Genomic DNA, 19992 nt, shown 5'->3' on the forward strand with positions numbered 1-19992 from the left:
CCGCTTGATGGTGTTGAGCTCTGCTGCCAGCATAGTAAGGAGGTGTGCGTGATTCCTTGTGCACAGTTACAATGCGGGTGGCCTTACCAGACAGGATTTGAGCGTAGGTGGAGGACCAAGACGAGGTTGAGGAGGCAGAAGCAGTGGAGGAACTTCTATATACAGAGGAAGAATTGACACACAACTCATAGGGACGACAAGACTTGTACAGCAGACCCTTCTCCATCTCTCACCATAGTTACCCAGTGCCCAGTCAGCGACATGTAACGCCCCTGTCCATGGTGACTGGGCCAAGTATCTGTGGTGAAATGCACTCTGTCACACACAGAGTTTCTCAAGGAAGCGGTGATGTGTGCGACATACTGGTGTAGCGCAGGCACGCCTTTCTTGGAGAAGTAGTGGCGACTGGGCATCTGCTCTTGGGGCACTGTGATGGACATAAGGTCTCAAAAATCCTCTGTGTCCACCGGGTGGAAAAGTAGCCTTTCTGTAGCCAACAGCTTGCAGATGCTGAAAGTCAACCTCTTAGGCATGTCATGCCCTTCTAAAATCATGTAAAACACAGCAAGGGAACTCCAACTAGAGTCTCCCTTTTTTCCAAAATTTGGGCCCCGAACAACACTTAAATGGCATCAATTGTCCCACAGATGCAAACTTAAAATGTTGATTTGCATGAAGCACTATCAAAAATCCACAAGCCTTTTGTCTCCCCAGGATGACACAGGGGTAGAAAAGTCCTTACAGATCCATGATTTGTTCATCTTGGATCATTAAAAACATAGCAAGGGGACTTCAACCAGAGTCTCCCTTTTTTCCAAAAATTGGGTCCCGGACAACACTAAAGGGCCAGTTACAGCTACAATATATCTAACGATATGTTGTCAGGGTCACGTCGTTAGTGACGCACATCCGGCATCGTTTGACATATCGTAGCGTGTGACAGCTACGAGCGACTGTGAACGAGCAAAAATACCTTATCGTTGCTCGTTGACACGTCGCTCATTTTCAAAAAATCGATAGTCCTTCTGCGCGCCGGTTGTTCATTGTTCCCGAGGCAGCACACAATGCTCTGTGTGACACCCAGGGAACGATGAACTGCAGCTTACTTGCAGCCACCGGCAATGCAGAAGGAAGGAGGTGGGCAGGATGTTATGTCCCACTCATCTTCGCCCCTCCGCTTCTATTGGCCGGCCGCTGTGTGACGTCGCTGTGATGCCGAACGTCCCTTCGATAATCAGGAAGAGGATGTTCACCGCCCACAGCGAGGTCATTCGGGAGGTGTGTGACAGGGGTAAGTACGTGTGACAGGGGTTACCGACTTTATGCGCCACTGGCAACAAATTGCCTGTAACGCACAAACGATGGGAGCGGGTGCGATCGCACATGCGATCGCACGATAAATCGCTGCGTGTAAAGTAGCCTTTAAGTGGCATCAATTGTCCCACAGATGCAAACTTAAAATGTTGATTTCCATGAAGCACTATCAAAAATCCACAAGCCTTTCGTCTCCCCAAGATGACACAGGGGTAGAAAAGTCCTTGCAGATCCATGATTTGTTCATCTTAATGAACGTTAGTTAGTCTGTTCACATTGTCACTGGACAGATGCGTGTGCTTATCTGTTAGGACACTGTCGCGGGCGGGGAGGACGCCGCCGCTGCTGCGCGCTCGCTAACGCTCGGGTCCGGCGCTGGTACGGCTGCTACTGCTCGGTGGCTCGAACGGTGGGCTGGATTCGGGGACTCGAGCGGCGCTCCTCGCCCGTGAGTGAAAGGGGTGGTTGGTTTGGGGGATTTAGTCCGTGACGCCACCCACGGGTCGTGGTGAAGATGGGCACCACCGCTGCTGGTGACGGGGATCCCGGGAGCGATGGTAGGGAGCAGCTGGGATGTTGTTTCCCCCCTCCGTGGGTAGGGGTCGGTGGTCCCGGGGCCCGGTGATGTGACGGGGAGGCTGGATGGCTAGGGTGCAGGGCTGCAGGGGCAGCGCGGTGCACTGCCGAATGGCACTGGTGTACTCACTCAGGCAGTCAATGACAGAGTCTCTGGTAAACCAAATGGCTGGATGGACGGGTCCCGCAGCCGGCTGCAGTGTCTCTCCCCGGACAGGTGATGGCGGCTGTCTTTCCCTGCACCTTGATGTTCTCAGTTGACTTCTATGGATCCCCAATGGTAGTCCGCTCCCCGGTGGATGGATGCCGGAGGAGCCCGTTTGCCCGCAGGCGCTAGCCCTTGGGTCTCTAGCCTTAGGCGGTAGCTGTATACCCTCACAGTGTGGGCGGTTGCCTTCTATTGGGTCTTTGGTTGTTAGGAAACCCCTGGGGTTCCAGTCACATTCGGATTTGACTATTGTCGGCGGCTCCAAGCCTGGTCGGGCTCCGATGGCCCTGCCTGTGTGTGCTGGCTTCACTTCGCTCCCTGGTTGGTACCAACGGGCCAAGGCCCAACCCCGGTCCTACGGTTCCGCATTGCTTCACCACTCCTGCAGACGGCCACCACCGTCTGCCAACCTTGCTGTCAGTGCCTGGGCCACAAACCCAGACACTCAAGTGCTCGCTCCCTCACTTCAAACTCCAAACTCTGTCACTTTTCCCGCCTCCAGGCCTGTGAACTCCTCGGTGGGTGGGGCCAACCGCTTGGCTCCGCCCCACCTGGTGTGGACATCAGACACTGGAGGGAGGCAACAAGTGTTTTTGTTTGGCTGGTGTCTCTGTCTGATGGGGGTGGAGGTGTTTGTGTGTTATCTGTGACGACCTGGCTAGTCCAGGGCACCACAACACAACCAGCAGCACTGAAGACACGTTCAGAGAGAACGCTGGCTGCGGGGCATGACAAGATCTCCAAGTGTAGGTGGCAAGCTCAGGCCTTTTTTCCAGATTGGAAGCCCAAAATGAGCAAGGCTCCAGTTGCACTGTCATGGCATCGATTTTCATTTAGAGATACTACTACATCTGTGTCTCCTACTCCTTTTACTCGTCCAGCTCTTTTGTTTTAGCATGAGTATATGTTCTTGTCACTTTTCCATGTGTTTGTGGTGTCTTGTGAGTTGTTTGTCACCTTTTGGACACCTTAGAAGGTGTTTTCTATGTGCTTATATGTGCTTGTGTTTGCCTCCCATTGTTTTCAATGGGGTTCGAAGGTGTTCATCGAACGTTCGTCGAACGTTTGCCGAACTGAGCTGCCATTCGAAGAACTGAACAGAACTGGAACACTAGTGGGGTGGCTCATCTCTAGTGCTGACCTCCGCGTTAGGTAGTAGACAGAAGGGAGGTTTATTTGTAGGGTGTGACCTTTACCCTCCTCCCTTTTTGCTTTTCACTTTAGTTCACTCTGTGTGATTTTGGATGATTTTTAAATAAGATTGATTAAAATTGATGTTTTAAGGCTTATATATTTTCTGTTATGCAACATTTTTTCCCTTTGTCTATAATTTCTGTTATTTTGATTTAATTGGTTTGATTTTAATACGTTATGTATTAAGTATTTGACATATTTGCAAGAGTTTAAAAGCCCTTTTAGGGGTGCTTCACACACAGCGAGCTCGCTGCCGAGATCGCTGCTGAGTCACGCTTTTTGTGACGCAGCAGTGACCTCATTAGCGATCTCGCTGTGTGTGACACTGAGCAGCGATCTGGCCCCTGCTGCGAGATCGCTGCTCGTTACACACAGCCCTGGTTCGTTTTCTTCAAAGCCGCTCTCCTGCTGTGACACACAGATCGCTGTGTGTGACAGCAAGAGAGCGACAAATGAAGCGAGCAGGGAGCAGGAGCCGGCGTCTGACAGCTGAGGTAAGCTGTATCCAAGATAAACATCGGGTAACCAAGGTGGTTACCCGATATTTACCTTAGTTACCAGCCTCTGCAGCTCTCACGCTGCCTGTGCTGCCGGCTCCGGCTCTCTGCACATGTAGCTGCTGTACACATCGGGTTAATTAACACGATGTGTACAGCAGCTAGGAGAGCAAGGAGCCAGCGCTAAGCAGTGTGCGCGGCTCCCTGCTCTCTGCACATGTAGCTGCATTACACATCGGGTTAATTAACCCGATGTGTACTGTAGCTAGGAGAGCAAGGAGCCAGCGCTCAGTGTGCGCGGCTCCCTGCTCCCTGCTCACACTGGTAACTAATGTAAACATCGGGTAACCATACCCGATGTTTACCTTAGTTACCAGTCTCCGCAGCTTCCAGACGGCGGCTCCGTGCAAGCGCAGCGTCGCTTGCACGTCGCTGCTGGCTGGGGGCTGTTCACTGGTCGCTGGTGAGATCTGCCTGTTTGACAGCTCACCAGCGACCATGTAGCGATGCAGCAGCGATCCTGACCAGGTCAGATCGCTGGTCGGATCGCTGCTGCATCGCTAAGTGTGAAGGTACCCTTACACAGGCTGATGGTCAGGGAGATGATCATCATTGGCACTATTGGTTTATGTAAATATGTGCAAAGAACAAATACCAAATGAGCAAACAGATCGGAAGCTGATAATTACACCATGTAAATGCAGCTAAACAAGGCTAAACAAGTGCTAATTGACTCTTGGAATTGTCGCCTGTTTCACAGTCTGCCCATGTAAAGCCTTTATGTTCTCCACGCTATATATTATAAATAAATCGTGTCAATTGTGTTCATAACAGGGTCAATATAGCTCAATGCATCAAACACTGTCACAGTAAACGGTCATTATTTGCACAATTTGCAGAAAGTTTCCAAGGAAACACCTGGCAGAAATTCTATGATTTGTGATTTGGCCTATTCCTCTGTGGTTTTTCATGAGTGGAAACCAAAGAAATTCATCTAACCATTTAATAAAAAAGACCCACCAGAATGAATCATTCTGAAGAACTTGTGGCAGAAGATGGGAGCTTTAAATTTGACACTAAAAGGAAACACCCATTCATCTTACACATAACCTCAAACACCTGCAAGGTGGAGCCCACAACAACCACAGTCCTCCAGTCATGTAAACATGGCACTAGAATTGGGCAGCATAACAAAATACTACCCAGTTGGTTGCATTTTTAGCTTTGATTTCTGAAAATTGAAAGAAGCAGTAAGTTTTTTGTTTTTTTTAATAATTCGTATTCACTAGCTTTGAAGAATCTTCCCAAACATTTTATTCAATAAAAAGTACTGCAAAGCCTCAGAGAAGACATCTCTGGCACTCTGAAGTCTTCTAGGGCTGTATCCAAACCCTTTCAAGCTCTTTAGAGATGAAACAATATGAAAGAATTAATCTGTAGAGGATTGAGATTGGGTAGAATTTCCTGAAATTCATGGTTTCACATAAATTCGAACATTTTTCAATTTTGATTTACGGTACACAAACGGAAAAAATAAAATAATATATTGCCTTACACCATTTCCCACACCGCTGAACCATCAGGGAGTGGGCTAACAATTTTCGTTGCCGTACGGTACTTCCCATCTATGACGTCTTAAGAATTCTCATACCTTGTAAACTGGTGTTTAGTACATGGGTCACTCATAACAGGTCTCTGGTTCTCAGTGACAGTTTGAATTGCAGAGTCATTTTTCGCTGTCACTGGCTAAGCCTTGCTTCTGGATAGTATAAGCTCTTATGATCAGCAGGGTCCTCTCTCTCTTCTGTAGAGTTTAAGCTCTTATGATCAGTAGGGTCCTCTCTCTCCTGTATAATTTAAGCTATTATGATTAGCGGGGTCCTCTCACTCTCCTGTAGAGGGTTCATTCTTATGATCAGCTTGGTCCTCTCTCCGTCCTGTAGAGTATTAGCTCTTGTGACCAGCAGGGTCCTCTCTCTATCTCTCTCTCTTTCTCTACCATAGAGTATTAGCTCTAATGATCAGTGGAATCCTTTCTTGTTCTTTCTCTCTCCAGTAGAGTTCAAGTTCCTATTATTGGCAGGGTCTTCTCTCTGTCTCTTCTGTAGAGTTTAAGCTCTTATGATCAGCAGGCTCTTCTCTTTATATTTCTCTCTCTCTCACTGTCAAATTCAAATTAGATTTATTGATAGGTCCAAGTACATGTTGGCATTGCCAAAGCAAGTGGTAAAAATGGAGATGGGGGTCCATCCATGGTGGGGTATTGAGGTTCCTCCAGGTTTGGGTTTGAAGTCCATGACATATCAGGCTACTCTTAGTCTGTGACAGGCACTATGCCCAAAGCATTTTCCTTTTCCCCCAGTAGTATGGGCAGTTTCTCTTCATCCTCCGTGGAGTTGAAGCCTGGGAAGAGATCATACAGTCTCCGGAAGTAAACATCCCTCACTGTAGAGCAATTGGGGCACCTCAGCAGGAAGTGGGCCTCCTCCTCCATGGCCTCCTGGGGGCACTGTTGGCACTGTCTGCTCTCTCGGGGCTTGTAGTTCTGAGAGTGCCATCCAGATTTGATGAGTAGATTGTGGGTGTTCAGTCTGTACTGGCTTAGGATTTGGGTTTGCCAATTTCTCCAGATGAGGGGCCAGTTTGTACTCCCTCTGTAGGTTCTGATTTATCATCAGTTTCTGTTATCTGTTTATGTCATTATTCCAGATGTTGAGATATTCCTCCTTACCTTTGTGCACAATCTTCTGGATTTCCCCTTTTGTGAGGCCATGTAGCTTGATGGCTTTGTCATGCTGGCTTTGGGTGCTTTGTGTTGGACGCCTTTGTTCTCCAGGGTTTTCCTGGTGTAGCCAGACATTGTGATGGTAGGTGCTGGGACTACTTTTTTGTAGATGAGCCTTGAATGAGAGCACCTTCTTTTGGATCACAAGGTGTAGTGGGAATCAGCCCAGCTTTGCTCAACAGGCACCATTTGATTTGCTCCGATGGACTTGAAGGAGGTGCTTACAGAACTGTAGGTGGAATATTTCTGTTGGCCCAGAGTTCCACTTTGACCAGTTTGGGTATGAGTCTGTCTCTTTCTTTCTCCTGTAGAGTATCATCTCTTATGGTCAGCAGTGTCCTCTCTGTTTTTCTCCCTCTCCTTTAGAATGTAAGTTCTTATGATCAGCAGGTTATTTTCTTTATATTTCTGCCTCTCTGTCTCTTTCTTTCTCCTATAGAGTATGAGCTCTTATGGTCAACAGGGTCCTTACTATTTCCTGTAGAGTGTAAGCTCTTATGATTAGCAGGTGCTTTTCTTTATATTTATCTTTCTCCCTCCCTCTCTCTCTCTCTCTCTCTCTCTCTGTTTCTTTCTCTTGTAGAGTGTGAGGTCTTACATTGTCAGCAGGGTTCTTGCTAGTTCCTGTAGAGTGTAAGCCCATATAGTCAGAGGAGCTCTCTTTCTCTCTCTCTCTCTCTCTCCTATACCCCACAAGTATTTTCTGGGCAATTACACACTTTCCATTAATAATATTCACACAGATTTATACACTTTAAATTTACATTTATTGAAAAAATGCTGGGAAGTTAGAAAATTTAAAATTCTAAAGATTTGCTCATCTTTATCTTAAATGCAAACATAGTCTTAGCGGTACTTTGCACGCTGCGACATCGCAAGCCGATGCTGCGATGCCGAGCACGATAGTCCCCGCCCCCGTCGCAGCTGCGATATCCTTGTGATAGCTGCCGTAGCGAACATTATCGCTACGGCAGCTTCACATGGACTCACCCGCCCTTATTAAGGGGGCGGGTCGTTCGGCGTCACTGCGTCACACGGCAGGCGGCCAATAGGAGCAGAGGGGCGGAGATGAACGGGATGTAAACATCCCGCCCACCTGCTTCCTTCCGCATATCCTACGGAAGCCGCGGTGACGCCGGTAGGAGATGTTCGTGGCTCCTGCGACTTCACACACAGCGATGTGTGCTGCCGCAGTAGCGAGGAACAATATCGGACCGTCGCGTCAGCGTAATTATGGATTATGCCGACGCTGCACCAATGATACGATTACGACGCTTTTGCGCTCCTTAATCGTATCATCGAACCATTACACACTATGATGTCGCATGCGATGCCGGAAGTACGTCCTTTTCAATTTGACCCCACCGACATCGCACCTGCGATGTCGTAGTGTGCAAAGCCCGCCTTAGTAGTGATAAAGTGATCTTAACTTTTATGGCTCTGGGTAAATGGTTGGTAATCAGTATTGACCAACAGCTTGTTTAGTAATACACTTCACTATCAGATATTTTTCATGCTTTTTAAATCTAAAAGTGGTTTAAAAAAGGATCCCATCTTGGTGGCAAATGCCTGCCGATCCAGTGTTTACTAGAGATGAGCGAACCGGTCCCGGTTCGGCTCGAGGTCGGTTCGCCGAACGGAGGTCCCGTTCGAGTTCGGTTCGTCGAACGTTCGACGAACCGAACTCGAACCGCATAGGAAACAATGGCAGGCAATCACAAACACATAAAAACACCTACAAAACACCCTCAAAGGTGTCCAAAAGGTGACAAACAACTCACAACACAACACAAACACATGGGAAAGTGACAAGGACATATACTCATGCGAAAACAAAAGAGCTGGACAAGGAAAAAGAGGAGGAGACACAGATATGAGTATATGCAAGGGAACGTCGATGCCATTACTGAGCAACTTGAGCCCTGCTCATTTTAGGCTTCCAATCTGGATAAATTGCCTGAGCTCGCCACGTACGCCTTGGGGATCTTGTTGTGTCCTGCAGCCAGCGTTCTCTCGGAACCTGTCTTCAGTGCTGCTGGGGGTCTGCTGGCAGATAAGCACACGTGTCTGTCCACTGACAATGTGGACATGGCTCTCAGAGAACTTTTCTTCCCCTGGGTCAGCCAGGGGACGGGAAAGGCACACGTATTTTTGAGAGTGCTTCATGCAAAGCATCTGTTTCATTTTGAAAAGGGGGATCAACTGATGCCAGTCAAGTGGGGTGTGTGTGGCCCAATTAGTGGCAACGAGGGAGACTGTGGTTGGAGTCCCCTCGCTGTGTTTCTAAAAGAACCAAGATGAACAAGTCATGGCTCTCAGAGGACTTTTCTTCCCCTGGGTCATCCAGGGGAGGTGAAAGGCACGCGTATTTTTGAGAGTGCTTCATGCAAAGCATCTTTTTCATTTTCAAAAGGGGGGTCAACTGATGCCAGTGAAGTGGGGTGTGTGTGGCACAATTAGTGGCAACGAGGGAGACTGTGGTTGGAGTCCCCTCGCTGTGTGTCTAAAAGAACCAAGATGAACAAGTCATGGCTCTCAGAGGACTTTTCTTCCCCTGGGTCAGCCAGGGGACGGGAAAGGCACGCGTATTTTTGAGAGTGCTTCATGCAAAGCATCTTTTTCTTTTTCAAAAGGGGGGTCAACTGATGCCAGTCAAGTGGGGTGTGTGTGGCACAATTAGTGGCAACGAGGGAGACTGTGGTTGGAGTCCCCTCGCTATGATTTACATGATTTTCGAAGGGCATGACATGCCTAAGAGGTTGAGTTTCATCATCTGCAACTTGTTGGCAACAGAAAGGCTGCCTTTACACCCTTTTGAGACCAAGGATTTTCGAGACCTTATGCCCATTGCAGCGCCCCAAGAGCCGATGGTCAGTCGTCACTCCTTCTCCAAGAAAGGCGTGCCCGCGCTACCACAGTAGGTCGCACACAACCTCACCGATTCCTTGAGAAACTCTGTGTGTGACAGGGTGCATTTCAACACAGATACTTGGACCAGTAAGCATGGACAGGGGAGTTACATGTTGCTGACTGGGCACTGGGTATCTATGGTGAGAGATGGAGAAGGGTTTGCTGTACAAGTCTTGCCGTCCCCACGACTTGTGTGTCAATCCTTCCTCTGTATGTACAAGTTCCTCCACTGCTTCTGCCTCCTCAACCTCGTGTGGGTCCTCCACCTCGGCCCAAACCCTTTGTGGTCAGGCCACCCTTCCTTGTAACTGCGCCCAAGGAATCCCACACACCTCCTTACTATGCTGGCAGCAGAGCTCAAGGCCATCAGGCGGTCAAATGTTTACTTTGAAATGTAGGGGAAATGTGAGACACCGCTGAGGAATTGTGGACGGTTAGCTCTGGAGAGTGAGACCGAGTTTCATCAATAGTTGTCTCCACTCAACCAGCAGTCAGGGAAGGTCGGGTGCGACAATGATGCAAACCAGTCTGCGACCCTTCTTCAGGGCAATGTGACACACGTGCCTTGTATGGCTCACGTGTTGAACCTGGTTGTCCAGCAATTTTTAAAACACTATCCCGGCCTACATGGCCTTTTGCAGAGGGCACGGTGTAACGCCTGCATGGATCGACACACTCAGATGGGCTGTAAAGGATAGGCTAGAGGCAAGCCACTCACCAAGCTGGACACCCAGAACCCTGAAACCCTTTAACCCCTATACAGTGATTTGGAATTACACAGGGCCCAAGTTGATCAATACCTGTGGAAGGCTGCAGTTCCAGAGAATAGTAGTCATGCAGGGTCAAAAACATTAATTGAGGAAGAGGAACAGAATGGGATGGCCAGGACTTAATCAGAAAACAAGCAGAGGTGAAATGCGGATCGGCCAACGAGGTACATAAACAGCAAGCAGGAAACATAGTCAGGTAACAAGCACACAAACTCATAAAACTGAACTGGGGGTGACAGTAACAAGAGGTTCATAGCTTTGTCTGGCAGTGGTCTGCAGACAGGAGGGGCCTAAAAAAGGGTGTGGTGTCTTCCCATTGGGACCAGAGTACAAATTGATTGAGTGGACTACGTTGGTGACTTAACAGCCGTGTGCGGCAATGATGCAAACCTGTCTGCGGCCCTTCGTCAGGGCAATGTGACACACGGGCCTTGTATGGCTCACGTGTTGAATCTGATTCTCCAGCAATTTTTAAAATACCATCCCGGCCTACATGGCCTTGTGCAGCGGGCACGCTGCTATGTGGTCACTTTCATCCTTCGCACCCAGCAGCTTAACAACTTTCATCGCTCCGGAAGTCTTAGGGTCTGGCGGTTAAACGCCGGAAATGCGATGTTCCGACACGCAGGAATTGGAATCTGCACATGTTGCAGCGTGTGTGGCAGCACCGCAGAGCCCTGCTGAAATATGGTATGACATATACCCTGGGCTAACTTGATCCAGAGGTGGTGCAGATCACGCTGCTGGAGTGGTGTCAGATCAAGGACCTATGCACCCTTCTACACAGTTTACAAATGTCGACGAAGATGTTTAGCACTAGCGATGCCATTCTCAGCGTGATAATTCTGGTCATCTACAAGATGGAGCACACTGTAAGCATTATTCGGAGTCAGGTGTTGGTCCAAGAGGAAGGGGAGGAAGTACAGGAGGAGTCATATGCAGAAGGGATAATAAGATGTACAAGGTCCATACGTTGAGCGGCACCTAGGCGGCAGTCATGGTGGGGGATAGGGATTAACAAGGGCGCATAGTATTAGCAAAAATTGTTGAGGAAGGTGCAGGAGCCATGAAGAAATGGAGGACGAACTTGCGATGGGCATGGAAGACTCAGCAGATGAGTAAGAGCTTGCTCACATTTCGGTTGTGCAAGGTTGGGGGGAGAGGGCAGAGGAAGGAGGCACGATTCTCACCTCTCTGCCACCAACACACCAAGACACATGAGCGTCTTCTTGCTGCACTACTTACAACATGACCCTCGGATTGTACGAATTCGAAGTAATGCTAACTACTGGGTTGCCACACTGTTAGATCCCCGGTACAAGACAAAATTTGGCGAAATAATTCCTGCCATAGAAAGGGACGCACGTGTACAGGAGTATCTTCAGAAGGTGGTACGCAATCTTCGATCTGCTTTTCCACTAAACACCAGTGCTGCACAGAGTGAATCTCAACGGTTTGTCCTGGATAGGAGGAAATGGTCTTTTACTTGTCCACATCTGAGGGACCGAGGGCTGGCTGTTGTGCTGAGATGGCATTGAGTACGGTGTCCCTGCAGAGTTGCACTTTTGGTCATATACAAAATGAGTTGAAAAAGGACAGATGCTGGTGAAAAGGGGAACAGGTGTGTTGGAAAGGGGATACAAGTTTTGGTCCGTGGGTTTGGTGGTTAAGCAAAAGTAACATTTGATGAAGAAACACCATCTGTTACGGTGGGACTGGCAGATTTGGATAAGGTGGTATATACTATGTTACCGCTATATAGCGAAAATTAATATGAAAAGAAAGAGAAAGGTATATATCCCCATCAGCAGTCAGTGTCCACCGTGCTCCCAGATGGAAAAGGAGAGGTTGGCAACTGGAAGGTTCGGTGGAGGATACAGAACTGTGTGGCTATGAAACTAATAGTAGTCTGAACCAAGTTAGACGCCACTCGGATCTTGAGACTGGGAGCCCTGTTAGCGTCACAGGGTCCACACGCCCACCCAGCCCAGGAACTCCCTGTTAACATCACAGGGGCCATTCAGTACGCTGACCGTGTGCATTGGGGCCACACCTGTGAACAGCAGGCGCATCAGCAGCAGCAGGCCTGTTAATGCCATTGGGCTGCACAAGCAGGACTTGTAGGACAGGAGCTGGTCTTAACCGTTCTGCGTTACCAACTGTGGTGGCGGCCTGCATCGACGCCCTATCCCTGCCTACCTCTGGCCTAAAGCCGCAATGGGTTCAACACATGGAGGTGTGCTCTTTCGGAGCATAATAGAAGACTGCGCACCTCCTTGTTGTCTCCAGCCCCTTCTATAACCTGGGTCCGCCCCAAACCAGGGTGGACCACAATGCACCTCCTGGAGACAAAAGCAGAGTGATACGTCATGAGTGGCATAACTAGCGTCCTATTTGGAACCGCAACTTCAATGATGACCTCATGGCTGTCATGACCCAAACACCTCACCAGTCATCGTCTGACCATCAATAATGAGGTGACAAGTCATAGGGGCGGGCCTCTGCAAGCCATTTGGGAGTGGCCTGGCCACATCGTCAGGACACCTGATGCCCTGTCGTCTAAATGGGCCCCCCACATCAGGGGCAGGGCCAAAGAGTTCATTACCGGACCTAGTTTCTGATGCAGTAAGTGCCTGACCATGGTCAGTTGCATGAAATACAGTCTCTGAAAAAAGACTATCAGCTTTAGCATGGTGTCTATGCACAACACAGGACTTAGACCCGGCACGGAGTGCAAGTACCTGTGCAAAGAGGCTTTTTGCACTAAGTGCGGGAGCATGCGCTGTAGCCCGAAATTAAGACTTAGCCTCAGGAATGGCACAGTCAGGCTGAGCATACTCACTAGGCGAAACACTGGAGTTAGGCTGCGGCTGGGGTAAATCGGCACACGCATGCGCACTAGCTGCCTCTCCACACTTAGACGTGGAGGAGAAAGCAGCCAGCTGGACAACCCGAGGCACAGGCCTAAATGGCAGCTGATGCCTGGGCGCAACTGAAACCGCAGCAGGCTGCTTGCGTTTAAGGCGTCACCGTTTTGTAACAACAAATAACATCCAAAAGAACAGGTGTACTTCTTCCCATGGATAATCTGATATGATCCCTTTTTTCATGGACACGACCATCGCAAACAAATGTAGATGAGGCCAAATCAGCAGCTGCTTCAATGGATCTGAATTGCTCCATAAAGTGGCCTCTCCTCCACTCCAATTTCAAGATCCCAAATACTCCATTCCTCTGTGGTGTCAATCCAATCGCACTTGCTTCCTAATAGCTCTCACGTTTCCACCAGCCCTGCTGAGTATGGGGTGACAGAGGTGGTTGAGTTTGCATAGCTGTTCAGTCGCACTATAGCCTGGGAATCAGAGGTCTGCTCCAAAGCTGCAATGAGTACAGACAAGGAAGTTATTATTATTTTTATTATTATTGATTTATAGAGCACCATTGATTACATGGTGCTGTACATGAGAAGGGGGTTACATACAGAATACATATACAAGTAACTATAGACAGACTGGTACAGAGGGAAGAGGGCCCTGCCCTTGCGGGATTACATTCTAAAGGTTTTTTGGGAGGAGACAGTAGGAGTTGTTTAGGTTGAGCGTCAAGTACGTATGGTGGTGGTGTCATTGAAGGTTATAGTCATTTCTGAACAGATGAGTTTTCAGATTCAGTTTGAAGCTTGCGTGTGTAGCAGATAATCTAACGTGTTGAGGTAGCAAGTTCCATGAGACAGGGGAAATGATCTGCGCAGATGGCCAGAAGCTTTGTGACTGTGATCCAGGCCCCGATGAAGAAGGTGCTGAGCCTAATCTACACCCTCATTTCCAAAAAGTAAATCCTCCTGGTGGAGACAATGAGGAACATGATGAGGAGCACAGATACCTGATTGGAAGGACAACTTTACTATTCGGTCAGGGCAGGAAGAGGTTGTCTCGGAGGACTCAGGACGAGGGGAATGAAAACACACAGGGTTATTGATGAGGTTGGAGACCACACTTACTGTTAAACCAAAGTCAGCCAGTCGATGAGGTCAGCAGAGGAGGTGGAGGAGGATGCTATTGACGACGAGGTTACGTTGCGTCTTCCTGGCCAGAGACAAAGTACTGGAAGCACGTCAACAACTGAATCCTGGACCACAACTTTGACTCTGAGCAGATGTCGTGTTGGCTATGCAGGTCGCATGGGCTGTAAGCCTTTCCTAGCCTGTGAATTTTTGGACATCGCAAAGGATCACCCAAGTCATGGAATCTGTAAGATTTGTCAACAATCTGTAAGTATAAGGCAAAAACTCACACTTTTGAGTACTTCCTCCATGAAGTATCACATGGATATGAATTGACAGCGTGAAGGTGCATTGCTCAGCTTTAGCAACTGTCAACGCAATATTCTTATTTGCCGTTCATTGCATGCATTGTTGCAGACTACACACAAGGGGCTGCTGTTTTTTTGGATCTGCCTTTGGTCACTATAGCAATAGAAAATTGCTCTTTGGGGGTGGACTTGGAGATGCTGTCTATGAACAGAAGGAAAAGCTAAAGGTGTGTGTTACAGCAAGGAGCCACCGCGGAAACACTTCGTTTAATTGTGAGGGGAGTTGTGTTGTACTTTGATGATGAGCACTGTAACGTCAGTGAGCAGCATCCTGTGCCACAGACCAACAGTCTTACGGTGCTGTCAATAATGTTTACCGTGAGAGGAGCGTAAAGTCTGTATTTCTGGCAACTGGACATCACAGTACCCGGGTACGGTAGGCTGTGCCCAGACAATAATGCAGGCACGCAACACTTTGTTTTATTAGCAAAACACATATCTGTTCTGGGTAGGCCGACTATATAGACAATAAGACTTGCTGCCTCTGCACTGTCAAATTGTCACGTACAGTTTAAATCATAGAGGGACAGCAACACATGTTTGCATTGACTGTTGCTTTTCAAGATTTCCATGACTGTGTTGCAGAGCTGTGTGGTTTGCATTCACACTGTTATCATCTGCATTATCTGTGAGGCTTCAGCTAACAAGGGTATTCAGGGGGGGTCATGTGTTTTGTCTATGTTTAGGTAGATAACTTGGAAGCTCTTGTGATGCGCCACTGGTAAGTCGTGTTCGTACACACACACACACACACACACACGCACAAACACACAATTACTGCTACACAGAGGGATTAGCAGGTAGTAGGCAACAGAATAGATTTAATGAAAGGTTAAAGGGAATAACAAATGGGGTTCCCATCAAGTAAAAACGGCCACTCAGTATGACATAATGAATAAAGAAGAGAAGAAAACTGAGTTTCATGAGGCCTTGCATACTCAAAGACAGATGCGTCAATATTAATCATAAGTTATTTATTAGAAAACACAAAATAGGGGCACTGTCATGTAAAAATACATATAAAATACAGACAATGTTTGGAAAGGGAACGGGAAAATCCCATACTAGGACCTCAACAACATCCTATTGTATTAGAAAGTATTGGCTCCAGTTTTACTATATAATGGTGTCCCAACCAATCAATATGCAAGAAAGAGCCCAGCAGGGCACACATAGTAAGGGAACCATAAAACCTTATACATTACTAGAGCAGTGCTTACCCATATATGTTGTCAATATGGATGTCGTGTCAGTGGTCCAGGTGATGGTGGGGGAAGCCCCGACGCGTTTCGCAGACCAGCTTCCTCGGGGGGCAGTGTGACCATGTATAGTGGACCCCATGTATATATAGTGTGGTGGGAATGATGTCTAATTGCCGCCGTTTGTAGCGCCGCATGCGCTGTGACGTGTCCGAGTCCCGCGCGTCACTTCCGGAGCTCCCAGCGGAAGTGACGTTCACAAAGGGACGTCACCGCACGCTGGACGGAGCTTCCTCAGCACGCGCGAGATCTCGGGCAGCACAGGGCACGCGAATCACGTGCGGCCATCTTGGATATTGGCAGATCCATATATGGGTAAGGAGCACTGCCCACAATACATATAACACTGCAGTTGTAAGAGCAGCATATTCTACAATTTATAGGGAGATACATTCATCGGAGCACAGTACTCAAAAGTACCCTGACCTGGTATATGTCCGTCATCATCCTTAAGGATATGTCTAAAAATACAAGTGTATATAACGCTGAGTTTGATCACCCGACAGGGGCATAACAAGTAAGTACCCCATAAACATCATGTGTCAAACAATGATTTATTTGATACTACAGGTACAGAGCAAACACCTGCTCAATCAAGGCGGACACAGACCAGAAAAAAGAGAGATGCCATCCCATCTTCCAAAGAAAGAGAATGGGTACATATATAGACATATATTTACAAGGGTGAATCCACACAATACTATCCATCCCCGTCATATATCACCTGAATGGGGCACGCAAGACGGAGAGGTAACCATAATTATAAACATATATATACCATACATATACACCCATATATATATGCATGATATTACAGTAATACAATAAAACACAGAATCACCCAATGCACATCATAGATATTTCAACCCGATACAGGCACAGGACCAAGAGAAGTGCATCACTATAGAAAAAGGGGAGCCACAAAGGGCTACCTCAAAAATTGTCATTTGACACCGAAGAATAGTTCATTAGGTGAGTCGTACACAGTCATGGTCCTGTGCTAGATCGAGCGAGAATGCAAAGAAAAAGGGGAGGGGGGGAAATTTTTTAAAAATATATATAATCTTCTATGTACATGAATTCGTGTCAGCGTGTCCTCCCAACATTTCAATTCCATACTACTTAACTCACAAACATATGTAAGTCAATATTCCATATCAGGAAGGAGACGCAGACACAAACCCACAAACACAGATTACCCCCACATATTAACATCAATTAAAGTACATCATTTATTGATGGGTCTGTGTAGAAAAAAGGGGATACATATACAACGGAGGAAATCCATGGTCGTTATTGCCACACAAGGCACGATCCAACGGAGAGAAGGTCCAGGCACAAAGCTTCGCCAAAGAAGACATCCTAAGGTGTTCACTCACAGGGGTCCAAGATACAGGTCACATCTCATAAAAAGGAAAGAACGGAAAGGGAAAAGTTAAAAACACATAAAACTAAAAAAGCGGAACACACACAATGAACCGCTCCCAGAGAGACGAAGAGCAAATTACAAAAATGAAGAGAAACTCATCTTCTCATTTAAGCCAATGGGTGTCATGGTCCCAAGTCTGACAATCCAGTTACATTCACGTTGAGAGAGCATCCTGGTGTAGTCGCCACCTCTTGTCCCCAGATGAACCACGTCAATACCTCTCACCCTAAATTTCCCAGGATTACAACCATGTTCTAACTTATGGTGTCGAGGTAGGGTCTTCAGCTGGGGATCATCGAGGTCAAGGTCAGCCGCCGCCAAGATGCCTCTCACGTGTTCTCGCGTACGGAATCTTAACTCGCGAGTGGTAAGTCCTATATATATTCTGCCACATCCACATGTGGCATAATATATAACATTGGCTGTGCGACAGGTAATATGGTGTTGAATCAGGAATTCATTTTTGCCGTCCGCTGATGTGAAGGATAATGCCTTCACCATATTGCGGCAGGCAACACATGTCCCACATGGAAAGAACCCTTTTAACGGTTCCCCCCCACCAAAAATGCGAGGTATTGGAGCCACATAATGACTCCGAACCAACTTATCCCGCAAGTTGGGTGCACGCCGAGATGTTATTAGAGGACCAGATGGTAAAAGAGCCCCAATGGATGGATCTATTTTCAAGACACCCCAATGACGTCTTAATATTGTACACATCTCCTGCCACCGATCATTAAGAGTAGAGATGAAACGAACAGGCGGGTGAGACTCTTCTTTCTGTTTTGATTTAGGAATCAATAAATCAGTACGTAAGGTATTCTGAGCACGCCTGAATCCACGGCGCACACTCCTCTCACTATACCCCCTGGATTTAAATCTCTCCCGAAGATCTTGGGCCTGTTCTCTAAAGAGAGTATCAGTAGAACATACTCTCCTAGCCCTCAGGTATTGACCTATCGGGATTGCAGAGACCGTGGAGGGAGTGTGCGCCGAAGACGCGTGCAACAGACTGTTTACTGAAGTTTCTTTACGACATATAGTCGTTTGGATAGAGCAGTCAGGATGTATCATGATTCGAATATCTAAAAAATCAATACATTTTTCATCACATTTAAAAGTAAGTTTAATGTTCAAATCATTACTATTTAAATCATGAATAAATAAAGAAAAATCTGAAAAAGTGCCCTTCCAAAAAATCAAAATATCGTCAATAAAACGGAGCCAGCACTGCGCATGGGATACGGCGGGCACGCCCTCGCCAAACACCTCCCTCTCCCAGTATCCCAGGAAGAGGTTTGCGTACGAAGGCGCGCACGCCGCGCCCATCGCAGTGCCCCGCTCCTGTAAAAAGAAACGATCCTTAAACAAAAAATAATTATGTGTCAAAATAAAAGAAAGTAATTCCAGAATTAATTCGACCATTGATACATCCAGACTGCTCATCTCCAAGAAGAATCTCACCGCCCGAAGTCCATGTTCGTGTCCTATCGAGGAGTATAGTGACTCGACGTCAACCGTGGCCAATATAACGTCAGGGTCCACAAAGATCCCATCTATCTGACGCAGGACGTCCATGGTGTCCCTGACATAGGAGGGCAAAGTCTGAACCAGGGGATGCAGGTAATATTCAATGAACCTGCATACCGGCTCAGACAGCCCCCCAATGCCAGAGACAATGGGACGCCCCGGGGGGACCAGGGGGTCTTTGTGGACTTTGGGGAGCAAATAGAATGTAGGTATTTTAGGGTCCTTTACTAGTAGTCCATCCATGATTTTTTTGGGGATAATCCCTTTTTGAAAAGCCAGGTCAATAATTGCAAAGAGATCCACCATATAGCTGTTAGTCGGGTTGGAGGCAAGGGAGGAATATGATGCTTTATCCCTCAGTTGTCTGAAGGCTTCCCGTTCGTACATCCTAATGGGCCAAATTACCACATTTCCCCCCTTATCTGCCGGTTTGATGACGACCCCCGGCAGATTTTTTAATTCCCTTAAAGCTTTCCTCTGTCCAGCCGTCAAGTTATCCCTCCTCCTAACACTGCCATCCAAAGTTTTCAAATCGTTGGCCACTAATTTATGAAAAATCTCGACGGCTGGGCACAGGGAAAAGGGGGGAAAAGTGGTCGACCTCGGGTAGATGGATTTAGGGAAATTGCCTCCAGACGTAGAGGGGGTAAAATTACCCTCTATTTCATCCAAGTCCTCCAATGCCTCACTCTCTGAAGTATCGACATTGGTTCTCTGTGGGTCCTTATTGGCGTGCAATTTCTGTAGAACCAACTTGCGGGAGAAAAGGTTCAAATCTTTCAGTGCAGTAAAGTAATCAAACGTACTTTGAGGTACAAAAGAAAGACCAAGCTCCAAGACTTCAACCTGGGGCTTGGAAAGTGTGATATTAGATAAATTAATTACCTCTAAGGTATTATTTTTATTTCTGCTCTTCTTGTCAAGAGATTCAGGAGGAGTAATCTTCCGCTTAGTAGCTGCCACCATAGGTTGTCTAGTTTTGTTAGGGTTCCATTTGCTGACAAAGGGAGTCATAAAGCCTCTCTTTTCTGATGTATCGTCATCCATTGATGAGAGGGAAGATATAGAAGGGGATCTGGTTTGATTACTGTAATATCATGCATATATATATGGGTGTATATGTATGGTATATATATGTTTATAATTATG

General features: G+C 47.4%; 1 protein-coding gene across 3 annotated transcripts in view; it reads right to left on the reverse strand.

Annotated features, from left to right (window-relative positions):
• CDH23 (cadherin related 23) overlaps positions 1 to 19992 on the reverse strand; it is a 1872161-nt gene that overhangs the window by 361069 nt on the left and 1491100 nt on the right. The window contains exon 37 of one of the 3 annotated variants that reach the window (XM_075348969.1): positions 17103 to 17287. The exons of the other annotated variants lie outside the window; for them this stretch is intronic. Within the exon in view, the coding sequence (XP_075205084.1) occupies positions 17282 to 17287 (6 nt within the window). The 3' untranslated portion in view covers positions 17103 to 17281. Of the gene's footprint in view, positions 1 to 17102; positions 17288 to 19992 lie in introns of those variants that run through there. 3 annotated transcript variants of the gene reach the window in all.

The sequence above is a fragment of the Anomaloglossus baeobatrachus genome, chromosome 5 (genome assembly GCF_048569485.1).
Source record: "Anomaloglossus baeobatrachus isolate aAnoBae1 chromosome 5, aAnoBae1.hap1, whole genome shotgun sequence".
Lineage (NCBI taxonomy): Eukaryota > Metazoa > Chordata > Amphibia > Anura > Aromobatidae > Anomaloglossus > Anomaloglossus baeobatrachus.